Consider the following 16634-nt stretch of genomic DNA (forward strand, 5'->3'; position numbering starts at 1 on the left):
ATGTCTGAATGGATGTAAATAAACAAAAAAAAGGTCTTTAGTCATTATCATGCAGTTGCATTCACTGCCATTTACACAGCACGGAAATCTGTACACACCGATACGACTGAACACACTGTGCTGTTTGTGCAATGTTAAAGGGAAAATCCACACAAAACAGAACTCACATGTGCGATTTCAGTATGTTGGTTGTTAAAGCTTTTAACAAAGAAAGTTGGATAATGGCATCACATGACCATTTTTGGGGGTAGGTCCAGTGAAAGTGTATTACTTACTGAACTCAGTGGACCCATATACTTTTGAGATATTTCAGATTGGTGACAAAGAAAATCTTGTTTGCAAAAACATAAATGTCTATATGCTGTCCAGGAATCTCATCATTTTCTGTTAAAACTGTATGTAGGCCTACATTTAAAACTGTAAAAAAAAATGAATCCACAATTCAATACATGTAAATATAAGGTTCATCAATGTCTTTTCCACACCAAATCACATGAATTCCACTAGAGTCACAAACTGAGATTGCAATTTCTGATAATATGTTAAAGGTCCAGTGTGTAGGATTTAGCAGCATCTAGTGGTAAACTGGCAGATTGCAATCGTGGATGTATAACTACACACCGGACCCCGGTATAGCACCTATTCATTCCAAGGGCATTGCTCACCTGGTGCATGTGCAAAAAAAAGTTTATAGGTTTACTTCCATTGTATGCGGCCCATTTAATATGCAAATATCTTTTGGCTTCACACGCAAGTTGCTGCTCGGCACATGACATCATGAATTTTTAGATTGCTTTTTTGTATTCATAATAATAGTCATAATTGACATAATTTGCAATATAAGGTGTCCTGTCAACAGTTTTTCAGACATTTTACAGCCTGTGGGGAAAATGCTTGCATTGGCTAATGTTACCTACAAGTTGAAAAAAAACGTTTTAGAGAAATGTTCAAAGAACACTGAGGATGTTTATCACTTCAGTCACTAAAAATCATCCCAAATGAGCAAGCATTGGTGATTTTGGAGAGGGGCTAGATAAACTTGCTGATGGGGACTGAGGCAAAATGAGCCGTGTAAGTTTTAATTTGTTGTCCATCTGTACATCCAAAGCAGTTTGATTTAAATGCAGAGCTTTAAGCTATAAATGGCAAAATTTCCTCATATTCTTAAATGCTCCATGGTTGTGGTCAGAGTCCCGTGACTGCCTTAATTTCTCAAGATGACATCACCAGTACAAACTGTCTCCCTGCTGTTCAGTTTAAGGGGAAATTGGTGCAAAGTCACACAATAATCAGAGCTGCCCAATGTTATAGAAATAACATATGTGAATTCTATATTTGGGAGAGACTTTCCCTGTAAGACCGCACCAAGCTTTTTAAGCCCCCAGAGTTTTTTTCCACCTGAAACATCAAAGCCACTATTTCACAATATTCGATGGATCCGACATGCTGGTTAAATCATGTTTTACATGAGATTCATCAGAAAGGCATATGGCTCTGTCACTACACCAGTTCCACCATCTGATAACAGTAATCTTTTCCTGCGCTTTTCATTCCACAACAAAGGCTGCATCCTCCACAGCCATGCATCCAATCTGCTCTAGTGTTCCTATTTCCACTACAAATTGAACACATACACACATATCTTTGTGATTGTCATCCTCATACACATGACTTCACCCCGAGCTTTCAGACAACCAACACGTAATAAGATATTTGAATTCATACCACTTGTATCTGACTGTGTTACAGCATGCAAGTTTCAAACAAGGTGTGTTTTCACTTGAGAAAGCCGTCATTTCAGTCAGCGCAAAGGGTCGAAGCTGGCACTTTTGTGGCCCCTGGCTTTGGAGCTGGGGCCAGCGTCCAGAGAGGTAGGGGAAACTGGGGCGTCGTCAAAGGAAGGGTTGGTAATATGCAAAGCCGCTCGTTTGCTTTTCTTTGATCGAGTCTTGGTGTGATGTGGTGGAGAGGTATCGCCTTGCGAGCTAGCAGTGTGGCGGGCCCCGCAGCTGGTGGAGAGCTCCGGTGAGGGGTCAGGGTGCACCGCGGGGCTGCTGTCTGGGCAGGTATGAGCTGTCTGAGGTTTCCCCTGAGGACACGAGGTGGACAGCAGCGGAGGGAGGGTGGCCGACTCCAGCAGACCTTTAGTTCCTTGTGTGCACTGGGGAGAAAGAACAAAAGACAAAGTGATGAGACGAGTCAGCGGAGTTAGCAGGGTGAACAGCAGGATGTTACATCACTTCAGTGAACGCAGCAGCAGCTGTGCAAGATGAATCACAAGGCAAGCTGGAAGTGCAAGCAGGCCATGTGTGGCTCAAAGCAGGAGTTTGCAAATGTTTTGTGCCTTAGATCTGCATGCAGATAAACAATAGACCTAGGGAATTATATTTGATAGGTGTTTGTTTCAAAGAGCATCAAATAGCATTGTCAAGTTAGTTAGAACTCAGTAAAAAATAGTACAAAAGAGTACTACAGCGGTGTACTTTGTGCACTGTGAAAAATGTCCATAAAATTAACAGCCAGGTGCTGTAAAATCCTGACATCATAAAGGAAAATAATGTAAATAGAAAAAACAAAAATGAAACAGTGTTCAATTTACAGCAATATTTTGTAAAGCACTGAACCAAATGAAACAGTTAATTTTAAAGGAAGAATATGTTGAAATGATTGTTAAGATAAAAATAATGATTAGTGGCCTTTTAAACACTGCTCTTCACCTGGAGAATTTAGACCTAAGTTTAAAATGTCCTCAGCCCTGAAGCTACAATACACTCAGAGTGTGAATAATAGATGAACTTCAAGAGCATAAAGCCATGGGGGGCATTTCTTATTCAAATTGAAAACATTAACTGTTAAGGAAGGTTCACAGTTCCCTGTGTAAAAAGCTCTATTTCATCTCAGTTTCAGGGAGACAAAGGAGCTTTGATATCAGGTCAGTCCAGCCAGGCTGTCAGTGTGTCCCCAAAGATACTGACACATATCAACACTTTTTGATTTGTTTTCCTGTATGGAGCTGCTTAAAAAGATAATATATATTCATATCCATATCCATCCATATATCCAAATAGTATTAAGAATGGGTTTACACAGTCAAGTTAATTATCTCAAAGAGACAGTTCACCCCAAAATAAAAAGAAATACATATTTTCTTTCTTACCTGTAGGGCAAATTGTGTAGATTTTTTTTGGTTTGAGTTGCTGAGTTTTGGAGATATCGGCCGTAGAGCTGTCTGCCTTCTCCCCAATATAAATGGAAAAGATGGCACTCAGCTTGTGGTGCTCAAAGTGCCAAAAGAAAATATATTTAAAACTCAACAGCAATGTCTCTTTCTAGAAATCATGACCAAGTAACACAAGATTATCCATAGACCTTGTCATGAGCATTTTCATGTAGGAACTATTTTCTCTCTACCAAACTACAGCCACCAATGAAATGTGCATTTACTGCTGGCTCACCTAGCACCACTGAGCTAGCTAAACGTACAGCTGAACCGAGGAGCTGTAATCAGTGTTTACATCTTTTGCTATCACATGCTCTTTTCCATGAGTAGATGCACTCTTCCTTCTGCATGCTGATTCGGTTGTTCATTTGAAAGAAAATAGCTCCTACATGAAACTACTCGCATCAAGGTCTGTGGATTATCTTGAGTGATTGGGTCTTAATTATTCTAGGGTTTCCCAGACCCCTTGCTGAAGACCCAGACTATACAGTTTTATCACCTAAACCTTTAAATGACTTTGAAGAACTACATTTGCCACTTCACTATGCAGAAGGAAGTGTGCATCTACTATTTATACTAACTATAAGTTCGATATTCAATGGTGCTAGGTCACCTAGCACCACTCAGTGAGCTAAGTCAGTCACACTGTCATGGGCACAAACCTCTCATCCATGAGTACATGCACATTTCCTCCTGCACGATGACACATTTGGCAGGTGTAGTTCAATAAGTGAACTGTCCCTTTTGATTTTATGTGATTTCATGGCTATAGTGACTATATCATGCACCTTAAGAGTTCTTTTGGTATGCTTAGTTTTCCCCTCCCATCATGTACAAAATGCTACAAATGTTTTTACCTTGACAAGAACAACTTTTTGTCACAGACAGTCAATTCTGTGGCATGAAAGAGGTCAAATTTAAAGATACTTGTGTAGTATAAGAATAAATATGAATACATTTTACATATAGAATTTTACATGTAGAACACCCTGTCTTGTGTTAAATTATCCACTCTAAAATGCATTTAACATGACAGCAAAAAAAAAAATAAGGCATGGGCACAGCAGCAAGCCAGAGAGAACATGCAGACACAGCAGTGGCCACAGAGATTCTGCGCTCGCTTCCGCCTTCTCTAAACAGGCTTACCAAGCTCAAACTTTTCTCTGCACTAACAGTAGACAATCAGCCAGTGCAGGTCAGAGCAAAGTCCAGACATTTCTCCTCCTTGTGTTGGTGGCGCGACACAGGCACAGAGACAAATCACATACAGAACAGCAAGTTAGGACTGGATGAAGAGACACACTGGGAGGGTACTGACACCGGGACAGTTTTTTAGGAGCTTGGAAAATACTTAAATACTCCCAATATTTGAATTTGGAGGGTGCACAAACAGTACAATGAAAAATGAGCACACACAGATGATGATTTGCATGGACGAAAATGCATGTTTTATTATGTTTACATTGCATTTACTGACAAAATAAATGTATAAAACAGGTAACAGAGGCATGAAGACAAACATGATGTGTCACAAATAATTTGGCATTTTGACGTTTCATATGCAAACATATGACTGGTAACATGAGAAGGTGAACCACCACAAAATAAAAACAAAGAAATGTTGGTGCAGAAAAAGCTTCCTCACAGCTCCACCGGTGCATCAACTGAATTCAAAAGACTATTTTTACACATTCACCGAAGCCAACAACAAAATTTCAGACAAGAAAACACTAACAGCGTCAACTGGCTTTCAGTTTGTTCCATACACAAAAATTAAAAAAAAAAAAAAAAAAGCTTTTATGGCTGTCCTGTTATTTTGGTGTAAACAAAAATGAGCTGTTTGTCTTCCAAAAAAATCCAAACTGCAGCTACTCTACTGCTTGATATGAGAGCACTGCAGCTCAGGCTGCCACTCTCTTCTGAACCGCAGTTAACGTCTTGTAAACAAAAGTTGCTGTACGACTTTCCAAACGTCCTTTTATATCGCTTGCTGTCAGAGAGAACAACAAACAAGAAACTAGCATGTTCACTTACAACTCGTGCTCTCCTCGTCCCTCAAAAAACACCCTGAGTCGACATACTGCACATGAGAAAATACTGGAGGTGTAAATTCTGATAAAAAACTACAAATATATATATATATATAAATTATATAGTAAATAGTATCACTGTCGCTTATTTCAAAAGAAAAAATGTCTGCAAACCTGATATGTTCATTTTCAACAGCCAACTGCACATTACTAAAACACTGTTTAAAACTATAGTTGAGCTTTTTGTAAAAGCAGCTCATTTCCTCCCGAGAGTGAGATAAAAGGATTGATACTTCTCTCATCTGTACTCCAAATATAAAACTACTGCCAGCAGCTGCTTAGCTTAGCTTGGCACAATGATTGAAACAGAGGGAGACAAACTATAAGCAATAAAATGCACTCCTAATCAATTGAGCCTGACTACGTCTTGAAATAACCTGTGGTGGCTAATGTTAGTAAAACCTGAAGGGATATTGCTGCCTAACTGACATTACTGAGTGGGGGTGAGCAACTTGGGAAAAAAATGTCCAACCAATTGCAAGAAATCAGTAAAAGGAACAAGAAAATAACCTGAAAATTACTTTTAAAAAGGGGATTTTTTAAAAAGGGCATGGGGGGTGTCCAGAAAACTATTATTGTAATTATATAATTCATGGTAACCTTTTTTTTCTTATTTTCAGGTAATTTTCTTGTAACCTTCTTCTAATTTCTTGCTAATTTTTGAATAATGTCTGCCCTTCCGACATCACACGAACGCAGCATATAACCCAGCAGAAGAAGAAGAATGATTACATCAACTCAAGCGTCCAGTGGGTCCCACCAGAGACGTACCCTGCGATGGAGACACAGAGGCTGAGAGCACAGACAACGAGGCCGTTCCTGTAAATGTTCCCGCAATGGAAACACACCCATTGATATTGATCCTCTCATCTCATTCTATGGAAGTTCGTCCATTTGCCAAAAATTGAGACAGACCTTTTAACTGCTTTAAAATTTGATTCAAAGTACTTCAACTGATGTAAAGCAAACACCAAGTTGTCAACTTCGTTTTGAAATTCCTTCAAAGCATCTAGCAGTGAGTCTGCAGGGCTGAGACTTCTCCCATGTGCCAAGTGTATAAAACTACAGCAAAAAATGCAAATAGCCCTTTCTAGAACCAGTCTCTGATTTCTCCGTTCTGGGCTTCTCTGTTGAAGAACATGGCGAACTCCTTGAAAGAGGACCTGCTCTGTTAAAGAACAATCCTTATTTTCAGGTAATTAGCAACTAATGAAAACATACTTATGAATATTATATACCAATTCTGCTGACAGATGACTTTAAATCCTACACGCTGGACCTTCATGTCTAGTTTGCACTGAGAAAAGTGATAAACACTAAACTTCTGACCAGAGTCACAGCAGTGAAACATGAAACCAGTACACCGTGGTATGAAAATTGAGTTTTCACACATTTTTCCTTTTAAAAAATTGTTTCAATTATAATAGAGTTCATTGAACCCAAAAAACTTATTTTTTCATTCTATTAGGGCTCATTGTAACTGATTACAATAACTGCAATTCGATATACCCTGATATTTTCTGACATTTTTACCACGGAAATCTTAGCCTGTTGCAACTTTATCTCTGATTGCAATGTACATAAAGGGGTTAACCTTTACACAACAACCAACCACAGGCAGCAGACAGAGGCTACAGCAGGCAACAAGGCTTCTGTCAGGCAGAGGAAGAGTTTTGGTGGGAGTAGGGGGGTGCAGGCACAGGAGAGGGGGATTCCTGCAAGCCAAAAGCCAGCTGGGAAGATCCTCCTACCACATTTATCTCGTTTTTAGGGGCCAGAATGGGCAGCTCGATGTCTGAGCCGGCTGTCTGGGCGGATTCATCCGCGGGTAGGAAACCTCGTCTGTCGATCAAGCTGAAAAAGACAGAAAGGTTCAAGTCATTAGGTGTGCCTCTTTAGGCTGATGTATCCTTAGTGATGAATGCACAGTAAACATCATGCTTACAGATTGCAAAAATGATAGAAAAAAGGCATTTTGAGCAACACTGTACATGTGCAGTATGGGGTCAACAAATGATCGACCTGGCCAATTACTGGAACAGATATTTTAAATTTTGCTAATTATCTGTATTGGTATTTTATTCTGACGATCATCCATAAAATTAATTAATTATGAAGTTCAAAAAAATCACTTGATTTTATTAAAAAAAAAAGTTGCTGTTTTTGATGTTGAAAGTTTCCAGTTTGATGAAGTATTTGCTAAAGACGTTTAAGCATAGTTTTGTGTTAGAGTTTGTTACATTCCAAAAATCTAAATATCGAAAGGTTTTCATTTTTATTGTAAATTCATATTGGTTCCAAACATCGGTTATAGGCCTCATTAACTAATGTCATATGAATTGTAATGTTGCATTTTAATGTATTCTATTTTATGATCTTTTTTGACTTCCTTAAAGGGCTCTATAAATATAATGTATTGTTATTATAATATTATCATTATCAAAACAGCATACAAGGGTAGATGAGTATGCTGAATTTAGTATTTGCTGTTAATTTCCAGAAATTTTAATTCAAGGATTAGAGCCCTGCAGAAAAAGTTACTAACAACACTTTTAATGATTGATCTAGTGTCTAACGTGCAAAATCCAAAACACTTCCTGGCTGATAAATGCAATGTGTTCCTGATTGCGAACCTAGTTTGGGGTTATAAGTCATTATATACATGCACTTCTGAGACGTGAATGAAACCAAATGCAGTGTGTTTGGATGTCTTTGACACGCGCGCATTCAAACATACTAATCAAGCATGGAGTCCTTTAATAACTCAAACAGACTAACCTGGGTGGCATGGGTCCGCAGAGCACAGAGCAGCAGTTGATAAAGATGTTTTTATGACTGTACGGGTTGGTGACATCTTCTCCACTCTTCCCCGACCAGGAGCCTTTAATCTGGGCCGAACAAGATATAGAATACAGAATCTTGATTCACATTCATATCCTATTTTTTTTTATATAAAAGTTACCAACTACAGCTTTAATGCAATGTAATTAAAATACTATTTTACTTTACAAATATTCCAAATTGTCTTAATACTGTACCACAAGACACCAAAAAAGTCTATTTCACATCTACTCTACGATTTTATTGCGGTAAAGTCAACTCAAGGCATTACTCACATCTTCATTAGTGGTCAGGTTGGAAGCAACCAGGTATGTATGGAAGCCTGAGAGGCCCAAAATGGACCAGACTGAGAAGAAACATATCACCAGCTCCACTGCAGTGAAAGGTCGAGTCAAGGAGAGCATTGGTATATGCGCCAAGGGAGACAAAAATAAAAATACTTACTGACGTAAATTTTACACATTTGTGATTAAAGGATATCTGCCTGGACTCTCCTGCAGAGCAAACACCAGGCCCTTTCCACCCTGAGCCCCTGAAAGAGGAGTAAGAGGAAAAAATAATGTTGACACAAGGCCATTAAGAGTAAAAGTGTGTAGTGGCTGCTATGTGAACCTGCTCTAATGTTGTAAACCCCGCCCGGCTGGCAATCCAAGCGAGACAAAACAAACACTTACACCTACTGACAGCTGTTTGAGTCAGGTGTGTTGGCAGCTATTATCAGTAAGATCAAACATAAAACACCTGTGATCCGGAGCAAAAACACGTACTTAGCGCTAGATGTGTGGTCACGCAGCCGAAGATGAACGCCGTCAGGAAGGAGAGGGACACGATGAAGGTGTAGAAGAAACGGTAGTTGCGTTTCCCCACACAGTTCCCCACCCAGGGGCAGTGATGGTCAAATCGCTCTGAAAAGAGAAACACAGAAAATAAACCCAGAGTGGAACCGCTGACATTTGGATTGAAATTTTATTTCAGGAAAACGTCGACAGTTTTGAGAAGCCGCTGATGAGTCATTCCATGAGTGGGGCCTGAGCGAGAGTAATGGGATCATGTTCGCTGTGGCCCTATGAGGTCTCCATCAATTATTTATCATGTGTAAATGTCAGAGTGCCGGTGTGTGCCCGCAGCTCACCCACACAGTTGTCACACAGGCTGCAGTGGGAGGTGCGCGGAGGTCGGAACATCTTGCAGGTGAAGCAGTACTTGAGCTTCACCACCTGCTGGTTGATGAGGACTTCCTTGGTGCGCGGTGGCGGCCGGTAGCTGGTGTTGCCCGTGTTGTCTGCATAGGAGAAGACACATAATTACTCCTATTCACTGATCAATAGATCTTAAATGATAATGATCTGGCCTTTAATTATAGCATACTGACAACTTTTCCTGCTGTTAAAAATGTTTAGCTGTCTCCATTACATACTAATCGTGAAAAGTATGTTCTATTTACGCATAGCCATAGTATTCTATTTTTGTCCACTCAAGATACAATAAATCAACGCATTTTTCCATCTTAAAGTGACAGTTCACCCAAAAATTAGAACTATATATTTTTCTTCTCACCTGTAGTGCTTTCTGTCAGTACTGATTGTTTTGTTGTGTGTTGGAGATATCAGCCATAGAGATGTCTGTCTTTGCTCCAATATAACGGAATTAGATGGCATATGGTGTTCAAAGCGCCAAAAAAAATTCATTTGAAAAATTTAACGGCAATGTCTCTTTCCAGAAATCCTGACCTAGTTACTCAAGATAATCCACAGACCTTGTTGTGAGCAGTTTCGTGTAGGAACTATGTTCTTGCTAGAGAAGTAAACCCACCAACTGTATCACTACGCAGAAGGAAGTGTGCATCTACTAGCTCAGCTAACAGCACTAAGTGAATGAATTTCTATGTACCCTAGTTTCTGAATGACCACTTTTTTTGTTTGTTTGTTTGTTGTTTTTGTTTTTTTCTTCTTTCTTTTCTCCCTATTTTTTGTGTCTTATGATTTACTCTTTGGTTGTTTGGTTGATTGTGTCTACATATTTTGATTTTATTGGTTGCTGCTCTCATTCAGTTCATTTCATGCAAAGATGTGATGTGCTTTTTTGACTCCTTATTTAATGTTCATTAAAAAAAGATAGCAGCACTGAGCTAGCCAGCCATTGAGGGCTCTATTAATGTTTACATCTCACACTGTCAGGTGTCTCTCATCCATGAGCAGATGCACATGTAGTTGAGTAGAAAGAAAATAGTTCCTGCGCGAAACTGTTCATAACAAGGTCTGTGGATTATTTTGGATAACTGGGTCATGATTTCTGGAAAGAGACATTGCTGTTGCATGTTTTCAGGTAATTTTTTGGTGCTTTCAGCACCACAAGCTGAGTGTCATCTGGATCCATTATATTGGAGAGAATATCTCCAACACTCTGCAACTCACACCAAAACAATCTAGACTGATAAATAGCATTACAGAAGGGTAAAATGTGTATTTTTGATTTTGGGGTGAATGTCCCATTAAAATTTACAGGAGAAGACATAAGAATTACACTGATGCATGGAAATTAAGCAGCTACTTTGAAATGTCCACATAGTGGGGCAATACTAAATCAACAGCACAGTCTAAGCATATTTGTAGTGTTTTTTAGTATTTATTTACAGGCTTTATCTTACCACTTTTCCACTGTCAACTCACTACGAGCTAAAAATCTGCTTAGAATTAGTATGAAATTAAGACAAATCTTGAATTAACTCCACGGACTAACTAACTGACTGATTAACTATTAATGGGATCAGTAATTACATTCAGCCTAATAACAGGAGAATACTGCAAACGAAATGTCCAAAGCGTTTCCTTAAAGACAGAGCGGTAGGTAAATGTTCAATACTTATGTCAGAATCTCTCTTTCAAATATAACTACAACAACGGCAGAACGGTTGGGTAATATGAACATGTTACATCATCACTGCCTAAACTTTGGTCATGAGTAGGAGTTAACAAGGTGCGCACGAGCCAACTTTAGACACGAAGGTCATTACATCGAGGCTTGCCATATGAAGAGCAAAGATACTGTTGGCAAGACATGAAACTGACAGTGAATAAAACTGATGGGATGCTTTGAACAGACCTGAGGTGCAAAACAGACAGATTGAGGGAAAGCAAATCTTCCAGTCCAAACTTTAGAAGTCAAAAGGACGCATTTCTTGTACAAATAAATACACTAATTGCTGCCAAGTTGACATTCGTTCCACAGAGTCATGGTAAATGAGTCTTTTCAAGAAATCTACTTAGGACCTTTAACATGCCAAAAGATTCATCATCATTAAAATAAACTGGCAACAGAATCACTGTTCATTAGAACGTGCCTTATGTTTCCATTTCAGGGTGAAACGGCTGACCTCAGCAGAACAATGCCTTCAGTTTGAAATGTGAATTGTGCTCTGAAGCAAAATAAACCGTGTGAACGCTCTGGTGACAGTGACAAAAATAGAATTTCTTTAAGGTTTGACACAAATGAATGCCACTGAGCAGACTTATGAAGAAATGAGCAGAGCTACTCAGTTTCAGTTTGCTTTTCTATTTGGGAATATAAATGACATTTGGAGAGTTCTAGTGCTGGTGGTGGCCTAAATTCAGAGCCATAAATTGGCAGGAATACCACTCTGGATGAAGAATGCCATTACTTAATGCTCTGCTATGCAGGCATTGATGATTATGGTTTGTAAACAATATTGCCAGCTAAGGGGGAAGCGATAGCCAAACCCAGATGCACCCTCTCTTTCCCTTTGTTGGCTTGGTATTTCCCCTGACTATATATTAACGTTTTTCAGTGTTTTTTTTTTGTTTGTTTGTTTCTGGAATTTTGTAGTTACCTCTTAGATGTGTGCTGCTTATGATCTGGCACCTAGTTGATGATTTTTATTGACATGCTATGCCATTGTTATTGTTTATAAAGGCCTGTGTGTGATGTCACGTTAGAGGCCAACGCTGTTGTGTTAAACGTCACACCTTTGATTCTGCAATGCCGGCATGCTGTCTAAAACACACACTGGAGTGACATGATGCCGCATCAAGAAGGAAATTCATAGCAGCCCTTATAAAAAAAAAAAAAAAAGACTTTGTATTAAGTCCAAAGAACATCCCGACCACAGCGAAATAATAGGACAATACAGGCTGTGGGCACGATCTCTTCACATAATACACTGCCACACAATGCTAGTGGGATCTAAATAATGACTTAGAGCAGTGGTTCCCAACTTGGTGGGTCAGGTGTCCACTCTGAATGGACCACAAGTGACTTGTGAATGTGTCAAGTTTGTAAAAAAAATGATTTATTTTGAAGTAAAGTGAATTCCAGACACCGAGCTTTTCTGCTGAAGTGTCGTCTCTGTTCATTTTTGCATTATGTTTTATGTCTATGTGTTCTAAGCCCACTTGTTGTTTGCATTTTGCAAAATTAATTTAAAAAATTAAATACATGGTAATTTATAATGTGTGGACCTTGAACTAATGACTTAGGAGAAATCTAGACCCTGTGGCTGCACCAGCTGGGGACCACTGGCTTAGAGAAATTACTTTGTTTGAGTCTTTAAAGTGAGCCTTTTTTTTTTTAAAGAAAAAAATCTGCACAGTATACATTAAAAACTGTAAAATTTTATGATATTGGATATCACATTTAAACAACCTTGAGACAACCATATCATTAGGACCTTGCTTTTAACCCAGTTGGTCCTTACCGATCTGTTTCTCAATGTCTGCCGCCTCATCTGGCGTTGCTCTGGGCAGGATGCCGGGGTCAGTGAGGCTGGTCTGGAGCAGGGTGATGAGCACAAACACAAAGAGGCCTCCTCCAATTACAGGTATGCAGCTGGTCAGGTGTTTGACCAGGAAGGGACAGCTGTGATAAGGGGCAGCCACAGAGAGAAGATGAGTTACTAAGACAGGCTGAGAGAATAAAAGGCTGAAAAAGGATGGAGATAAAAGCCCAGTCTCATACACCTGGACCTAATTTTTTTCACCCACCAGGGGATCTACTTATAATTAACATTCAGTGGCTTTAATCACCATGTAAAATCCATGGAGATAGGACACACTTTTCACTGCAATGTTACAGAGAATAATTTTCATATTCAAGCACTACTCTTTATCATAGTATATATCATGCCTTATCAGCCCACTGAAACATGGAGCAACATCATTTTTCTTGTGCTGCTTTCAAATATTTTTAAAAGTGTTTAAACCTTTGAAACCTGATCAAATTGGTGTGATTTCTTTCATAAACACTGGGGAAAAAGGCAATGAGCAACTTGTTAAAAATGTTCCACAAATTACAAGAAAGTAGATGTCGAAAATTAGTATTTTTTAAAATACATTACAAAACACATTATTTCTAGGGAAAAATATCTAGGGAAAAAAGAAAAAAGGCTAAATGAAAACTATATTTTTAATTAATAAAATTACATATATAAAATTATGTTACAAATTTATTATTTATAGTTTTTTAATTAACTTTTTATTTGTTTTGAGTGTTTTTCTTTGTGTGCATATTTGTCCTTAATTTTTTTAAGATATGTTTCTTATACTTATTACTGATTTCTCTCTAATTATTGGCTCACTTATACTTTTGTTGCCCGTTGCCCTCTCCCCAAAATAGATGACATTCAATCATTGTAAGACTAAATCTAAATGTAAAACTTTACCAGACTACATTATGAAATCTGACATTTTTTATGTGAATTGCGTATTAGTACATGGATTGCTCTGGTAAAACACAAATAAGGACATCATTAGGAATAAGTAGAACCTGCTCTAATATTCGGCGTGGATTTGATAAACCAGACAGAAATCAATTCAATAAAATTGCAGTTTATAAAGCTCGTTTTCTTCATATTACTGTATGATGTGGGATATGATACGTATTGATATTTCGTCCTTTATACGTCATATGAGCTGAGCTCGCAGGTGATATGACTGAATTGTGGACCTAATATGACACATAAACTCACTCAAATATAAAGAATAATCCACATGTGATGAGAATAAGGCCCAGGGTGAGGGGTAATACTCCACTCTGCCGGGCCACGATGATCCGTCCATCGCAGTAGAAGCGGTTCTTCCCGGGGAAAATTTCCCACTTTCTCCTCGGTCTCTTGGGCTTTTCTCTCTTATCCCCGTCGTGTCCATGATGAGGTGGAGGGGTCGGGGTGGGCGTCGTAAGTGCCCGGGGGTCGATTTGTTGATACTCACAGTTTTTCATGATTTATGATGAAGTTTGGGTGCTCTGTCCCAATTCGGAGAACCGGGTCTTTTGGCGAGCGGTCGACAGCATCACCGACGCCCGTGTTTGATGCAGCTGAGAGGAGCAAACGTCGTCACTCCGCGGAGAAAACAAGCTAATCCTACACCATGGGTATCCAGCTGTAAATAACCCAAACAGCCCGTGCTCGAAATTACATCTCTGGTGCTATCCATGCCTCTTCACTTATCCCTCCTTGACTTTATCTCCAGAAAGTCTTCGCACAAATTCAGGTTTTGACCAACTGGTCATCGTTAGCTTGTTAGCTGAGCCATTAAGACTAGCCAACTCAGCCAGCTGCGGACTATTTAACATCAGCAAACCCAAAATACCGTTACCCCTGCTAGCATGTTAGCTTGCTCGTCTTGCACACATTACCAACCCCTTTTTGCGAATATCCAAAATATCCCGAATGGATAAATCAAGAGGAGCAATAAAACTTAATATTTTTCCATTTATATATATATTACTCTCCTACCAGGAGCCCCGACACATTCGTGACTAGTGCTGGTTAGCTACGCTGTCACAAAACGAGTCGTCCCGTCAAACTAGCTGTTGTCAAACTCAACACAAAGAAAAACTGCGTTTCCGGTTCATTTCATTTCAAAATAAAGCAACAATATTTTAATTCCATTTTAATTAGAACGATGACAATCATACAAAATTAATGGACACGTAATGATTTTCAATAACCTATTTATAGCATTTTCCTTTATACGTCTTTCCGTATAAATGTCAAATGTCTACAGATTATGAAATGTTGTCAAACGTTACCTTCCATATCCGGTAAATCAGCGGTCACTGTGGGTGACTTGACGTTCATCATGCGAGGAATCTGCGGAGCTGCAATCGGAAGTCAACAATTCCAGGTCTGGAATTATTAAGGTACGTGTGTTCATACTTGCCTCTATTTTATTGTATTTTATTATTTATTTATTTAGTTAGTTGGTTAGTTAGTTTTGTCTGGTTTGTCTCATTACTTTTATTTGTAAATTTTGGTCATTACTTGCTACTTTTTGTACATACTGAACTGAATGTGTTGTCCACTGAAAGCACTGTTTTCAAAACTGTTAATAAAAAGGTTTTTTTGTTATTGTTGTTTCTTTTTTTGTTTTTAAGTATTACCGACTTCCTACCTTAATGCGTTCCAGTGCAACTGACCAGTCACGGATTTATAGAGGTCTCTTGCACAGTGTTAGACTATGAAGAAAAGTCTTTTTGGGCCCAGTGGCATCATGTAATTTCATGGTTTGGCCACTTGGTCAAATTGACTTAAATGCTCGACACTGCTGTGTGGAGCATGGTTCTTCACAATTACATTAAAAAGTGTCTGGCCTGGGGTACTTCCCAGGTGTGTGACCCAGGCACAATGCCTAGGCCTATACAAAGAATGGTCCTGAAACTCAGATAATATCATATAGCAATAATAGCCTAATATTAGTGTGTGTGTAACAGAGGTGAAAGTAGACCAGTATGTTCCAGTACTCTGTACCACTAAATTCATTGCTGGTATGCAGTTCAGAGAAGCAGGGACAGCAGCTGCTTGCTCAACCCCACGAGCAACAAGCCATCTTTCTCAGGTCGTCATACTGACACTCTGTCACGCCCCCGTGTAGCTAATAGGCAAACCTACCTGGAAACTAGTTAGACACCCCTGCCTTGCTTTGCTTTTGGCTAGTAGAAAGCGACTGCTATACACTTTTGCTGCTTTTTGCCATTGCATCCTGTAGTACTGGCTAAATCAACACTGTTTGTCATAAAGGTCAAGTGTGCAGGATTTGGTCCAGCATTTTCGAAACATCTCCTCAAATACCACTTGTTCTACATGTTTTTGATTTCTAAATGCTGCAACACAGTTGAATTAAATGATTCGTTATTGAGCAGCGTCTGGAGTTTATAACAAGTTCATTATTTGAATCAGCTGTGTTGGCAGGGAGAGAGCTAAAGCCACCTTTAGACAAGAACAGCCCCAATAAAAAGGAAAAGGTCTTTCCTTTGCATTTAAAAAAAACTAAAAATTCTGTATTCATATGATAACATAGTTAAAACAAACCCTTGTGCACACTGATCCACAAAAACAACAGAAAATGTGGCAGTATGCATGCCAGGCCAGTGTTAAGCATTGTAACGTAGAGATGACCCACCATAGAAGAACACCACATGCATGTACACAAAGGCGTTCTTTTACAGAGCGGTGAGTATAAACACACAAA

The 16634-nt window shown here is 39.1% G+C and overlaps 1 protein-coding gene across 1 annotated transcript; it reads right to left on the reverse strand.

The window, feature by feature from the left end:
* Positions 1–1801: 1801 nt before the first annotated feature.
* On the reverse strand, positions 1802–14950 carry zdhhc18b (zinc finger DHHC-type palmitoyltransferase 18b). The gene is made up of 9 exons (XM_042506356.1): positions 14132–14950; positions 12863–13023; positions 9284–9433; positions 8919–9056; positions 8632–8683; positions 8427–8529; positions 8089–8198; positions 7062–7164; positions 1802–2161 (listed from the first exon to the last, which is right to left on the reverse strand). Exons 1-9 carry the CDS (start codon positions 14380–14382, stop codon positions 1802–1804), a joined length of 1428 nt encoding a protein of 475 aa, XP_042362290.1. The 5' UTR covers positions 14383–14950.
* Between the last annotated feature and the right edge of the window lie 1684 nt (positions 14951–16634).

Source organism: Plectropomus leopardus, chromosome 18 (genome assembly GCF_008729295.1).
Source record: "Plectropomus leopardus isolate mb chromosome 18, YSFRI_Pleo_2.0, whole genome shotgun sequence".
In the NCBI taxonomy this organism is placed as follows: Eukaryota; Metazoa; Chordata; class Actinopteri; order Perciformes; family Serranidae; genus Plectropomus; species Plectropomus leopardus.

Excerpts from the sequence above, each read along its gene's own strand:
- zdhhc18b (XM_042506356.1), bottom strand. The coding sequence starts at position 14,382 with ATGAAAAACTGTGAGTATCAACAAATCGACCCCCGGGCACTTACGACG. Across the intron at positions 13,024-14,131 it reads GGATTATTCTTTATATTTGA|CTGTCCCTTCCTGGTCAAAC; the intron begins GTGAGTTTATGT and ends CCCTTATCACAG. Across the intron at positions 8,684-8,918 it reads GACCACACATCTAGCGCTAA|GGGCTCAGGGTGGAAAGGGC; the intron begins GTACGTGTTTTT and ends CTCCTCTTTCAG.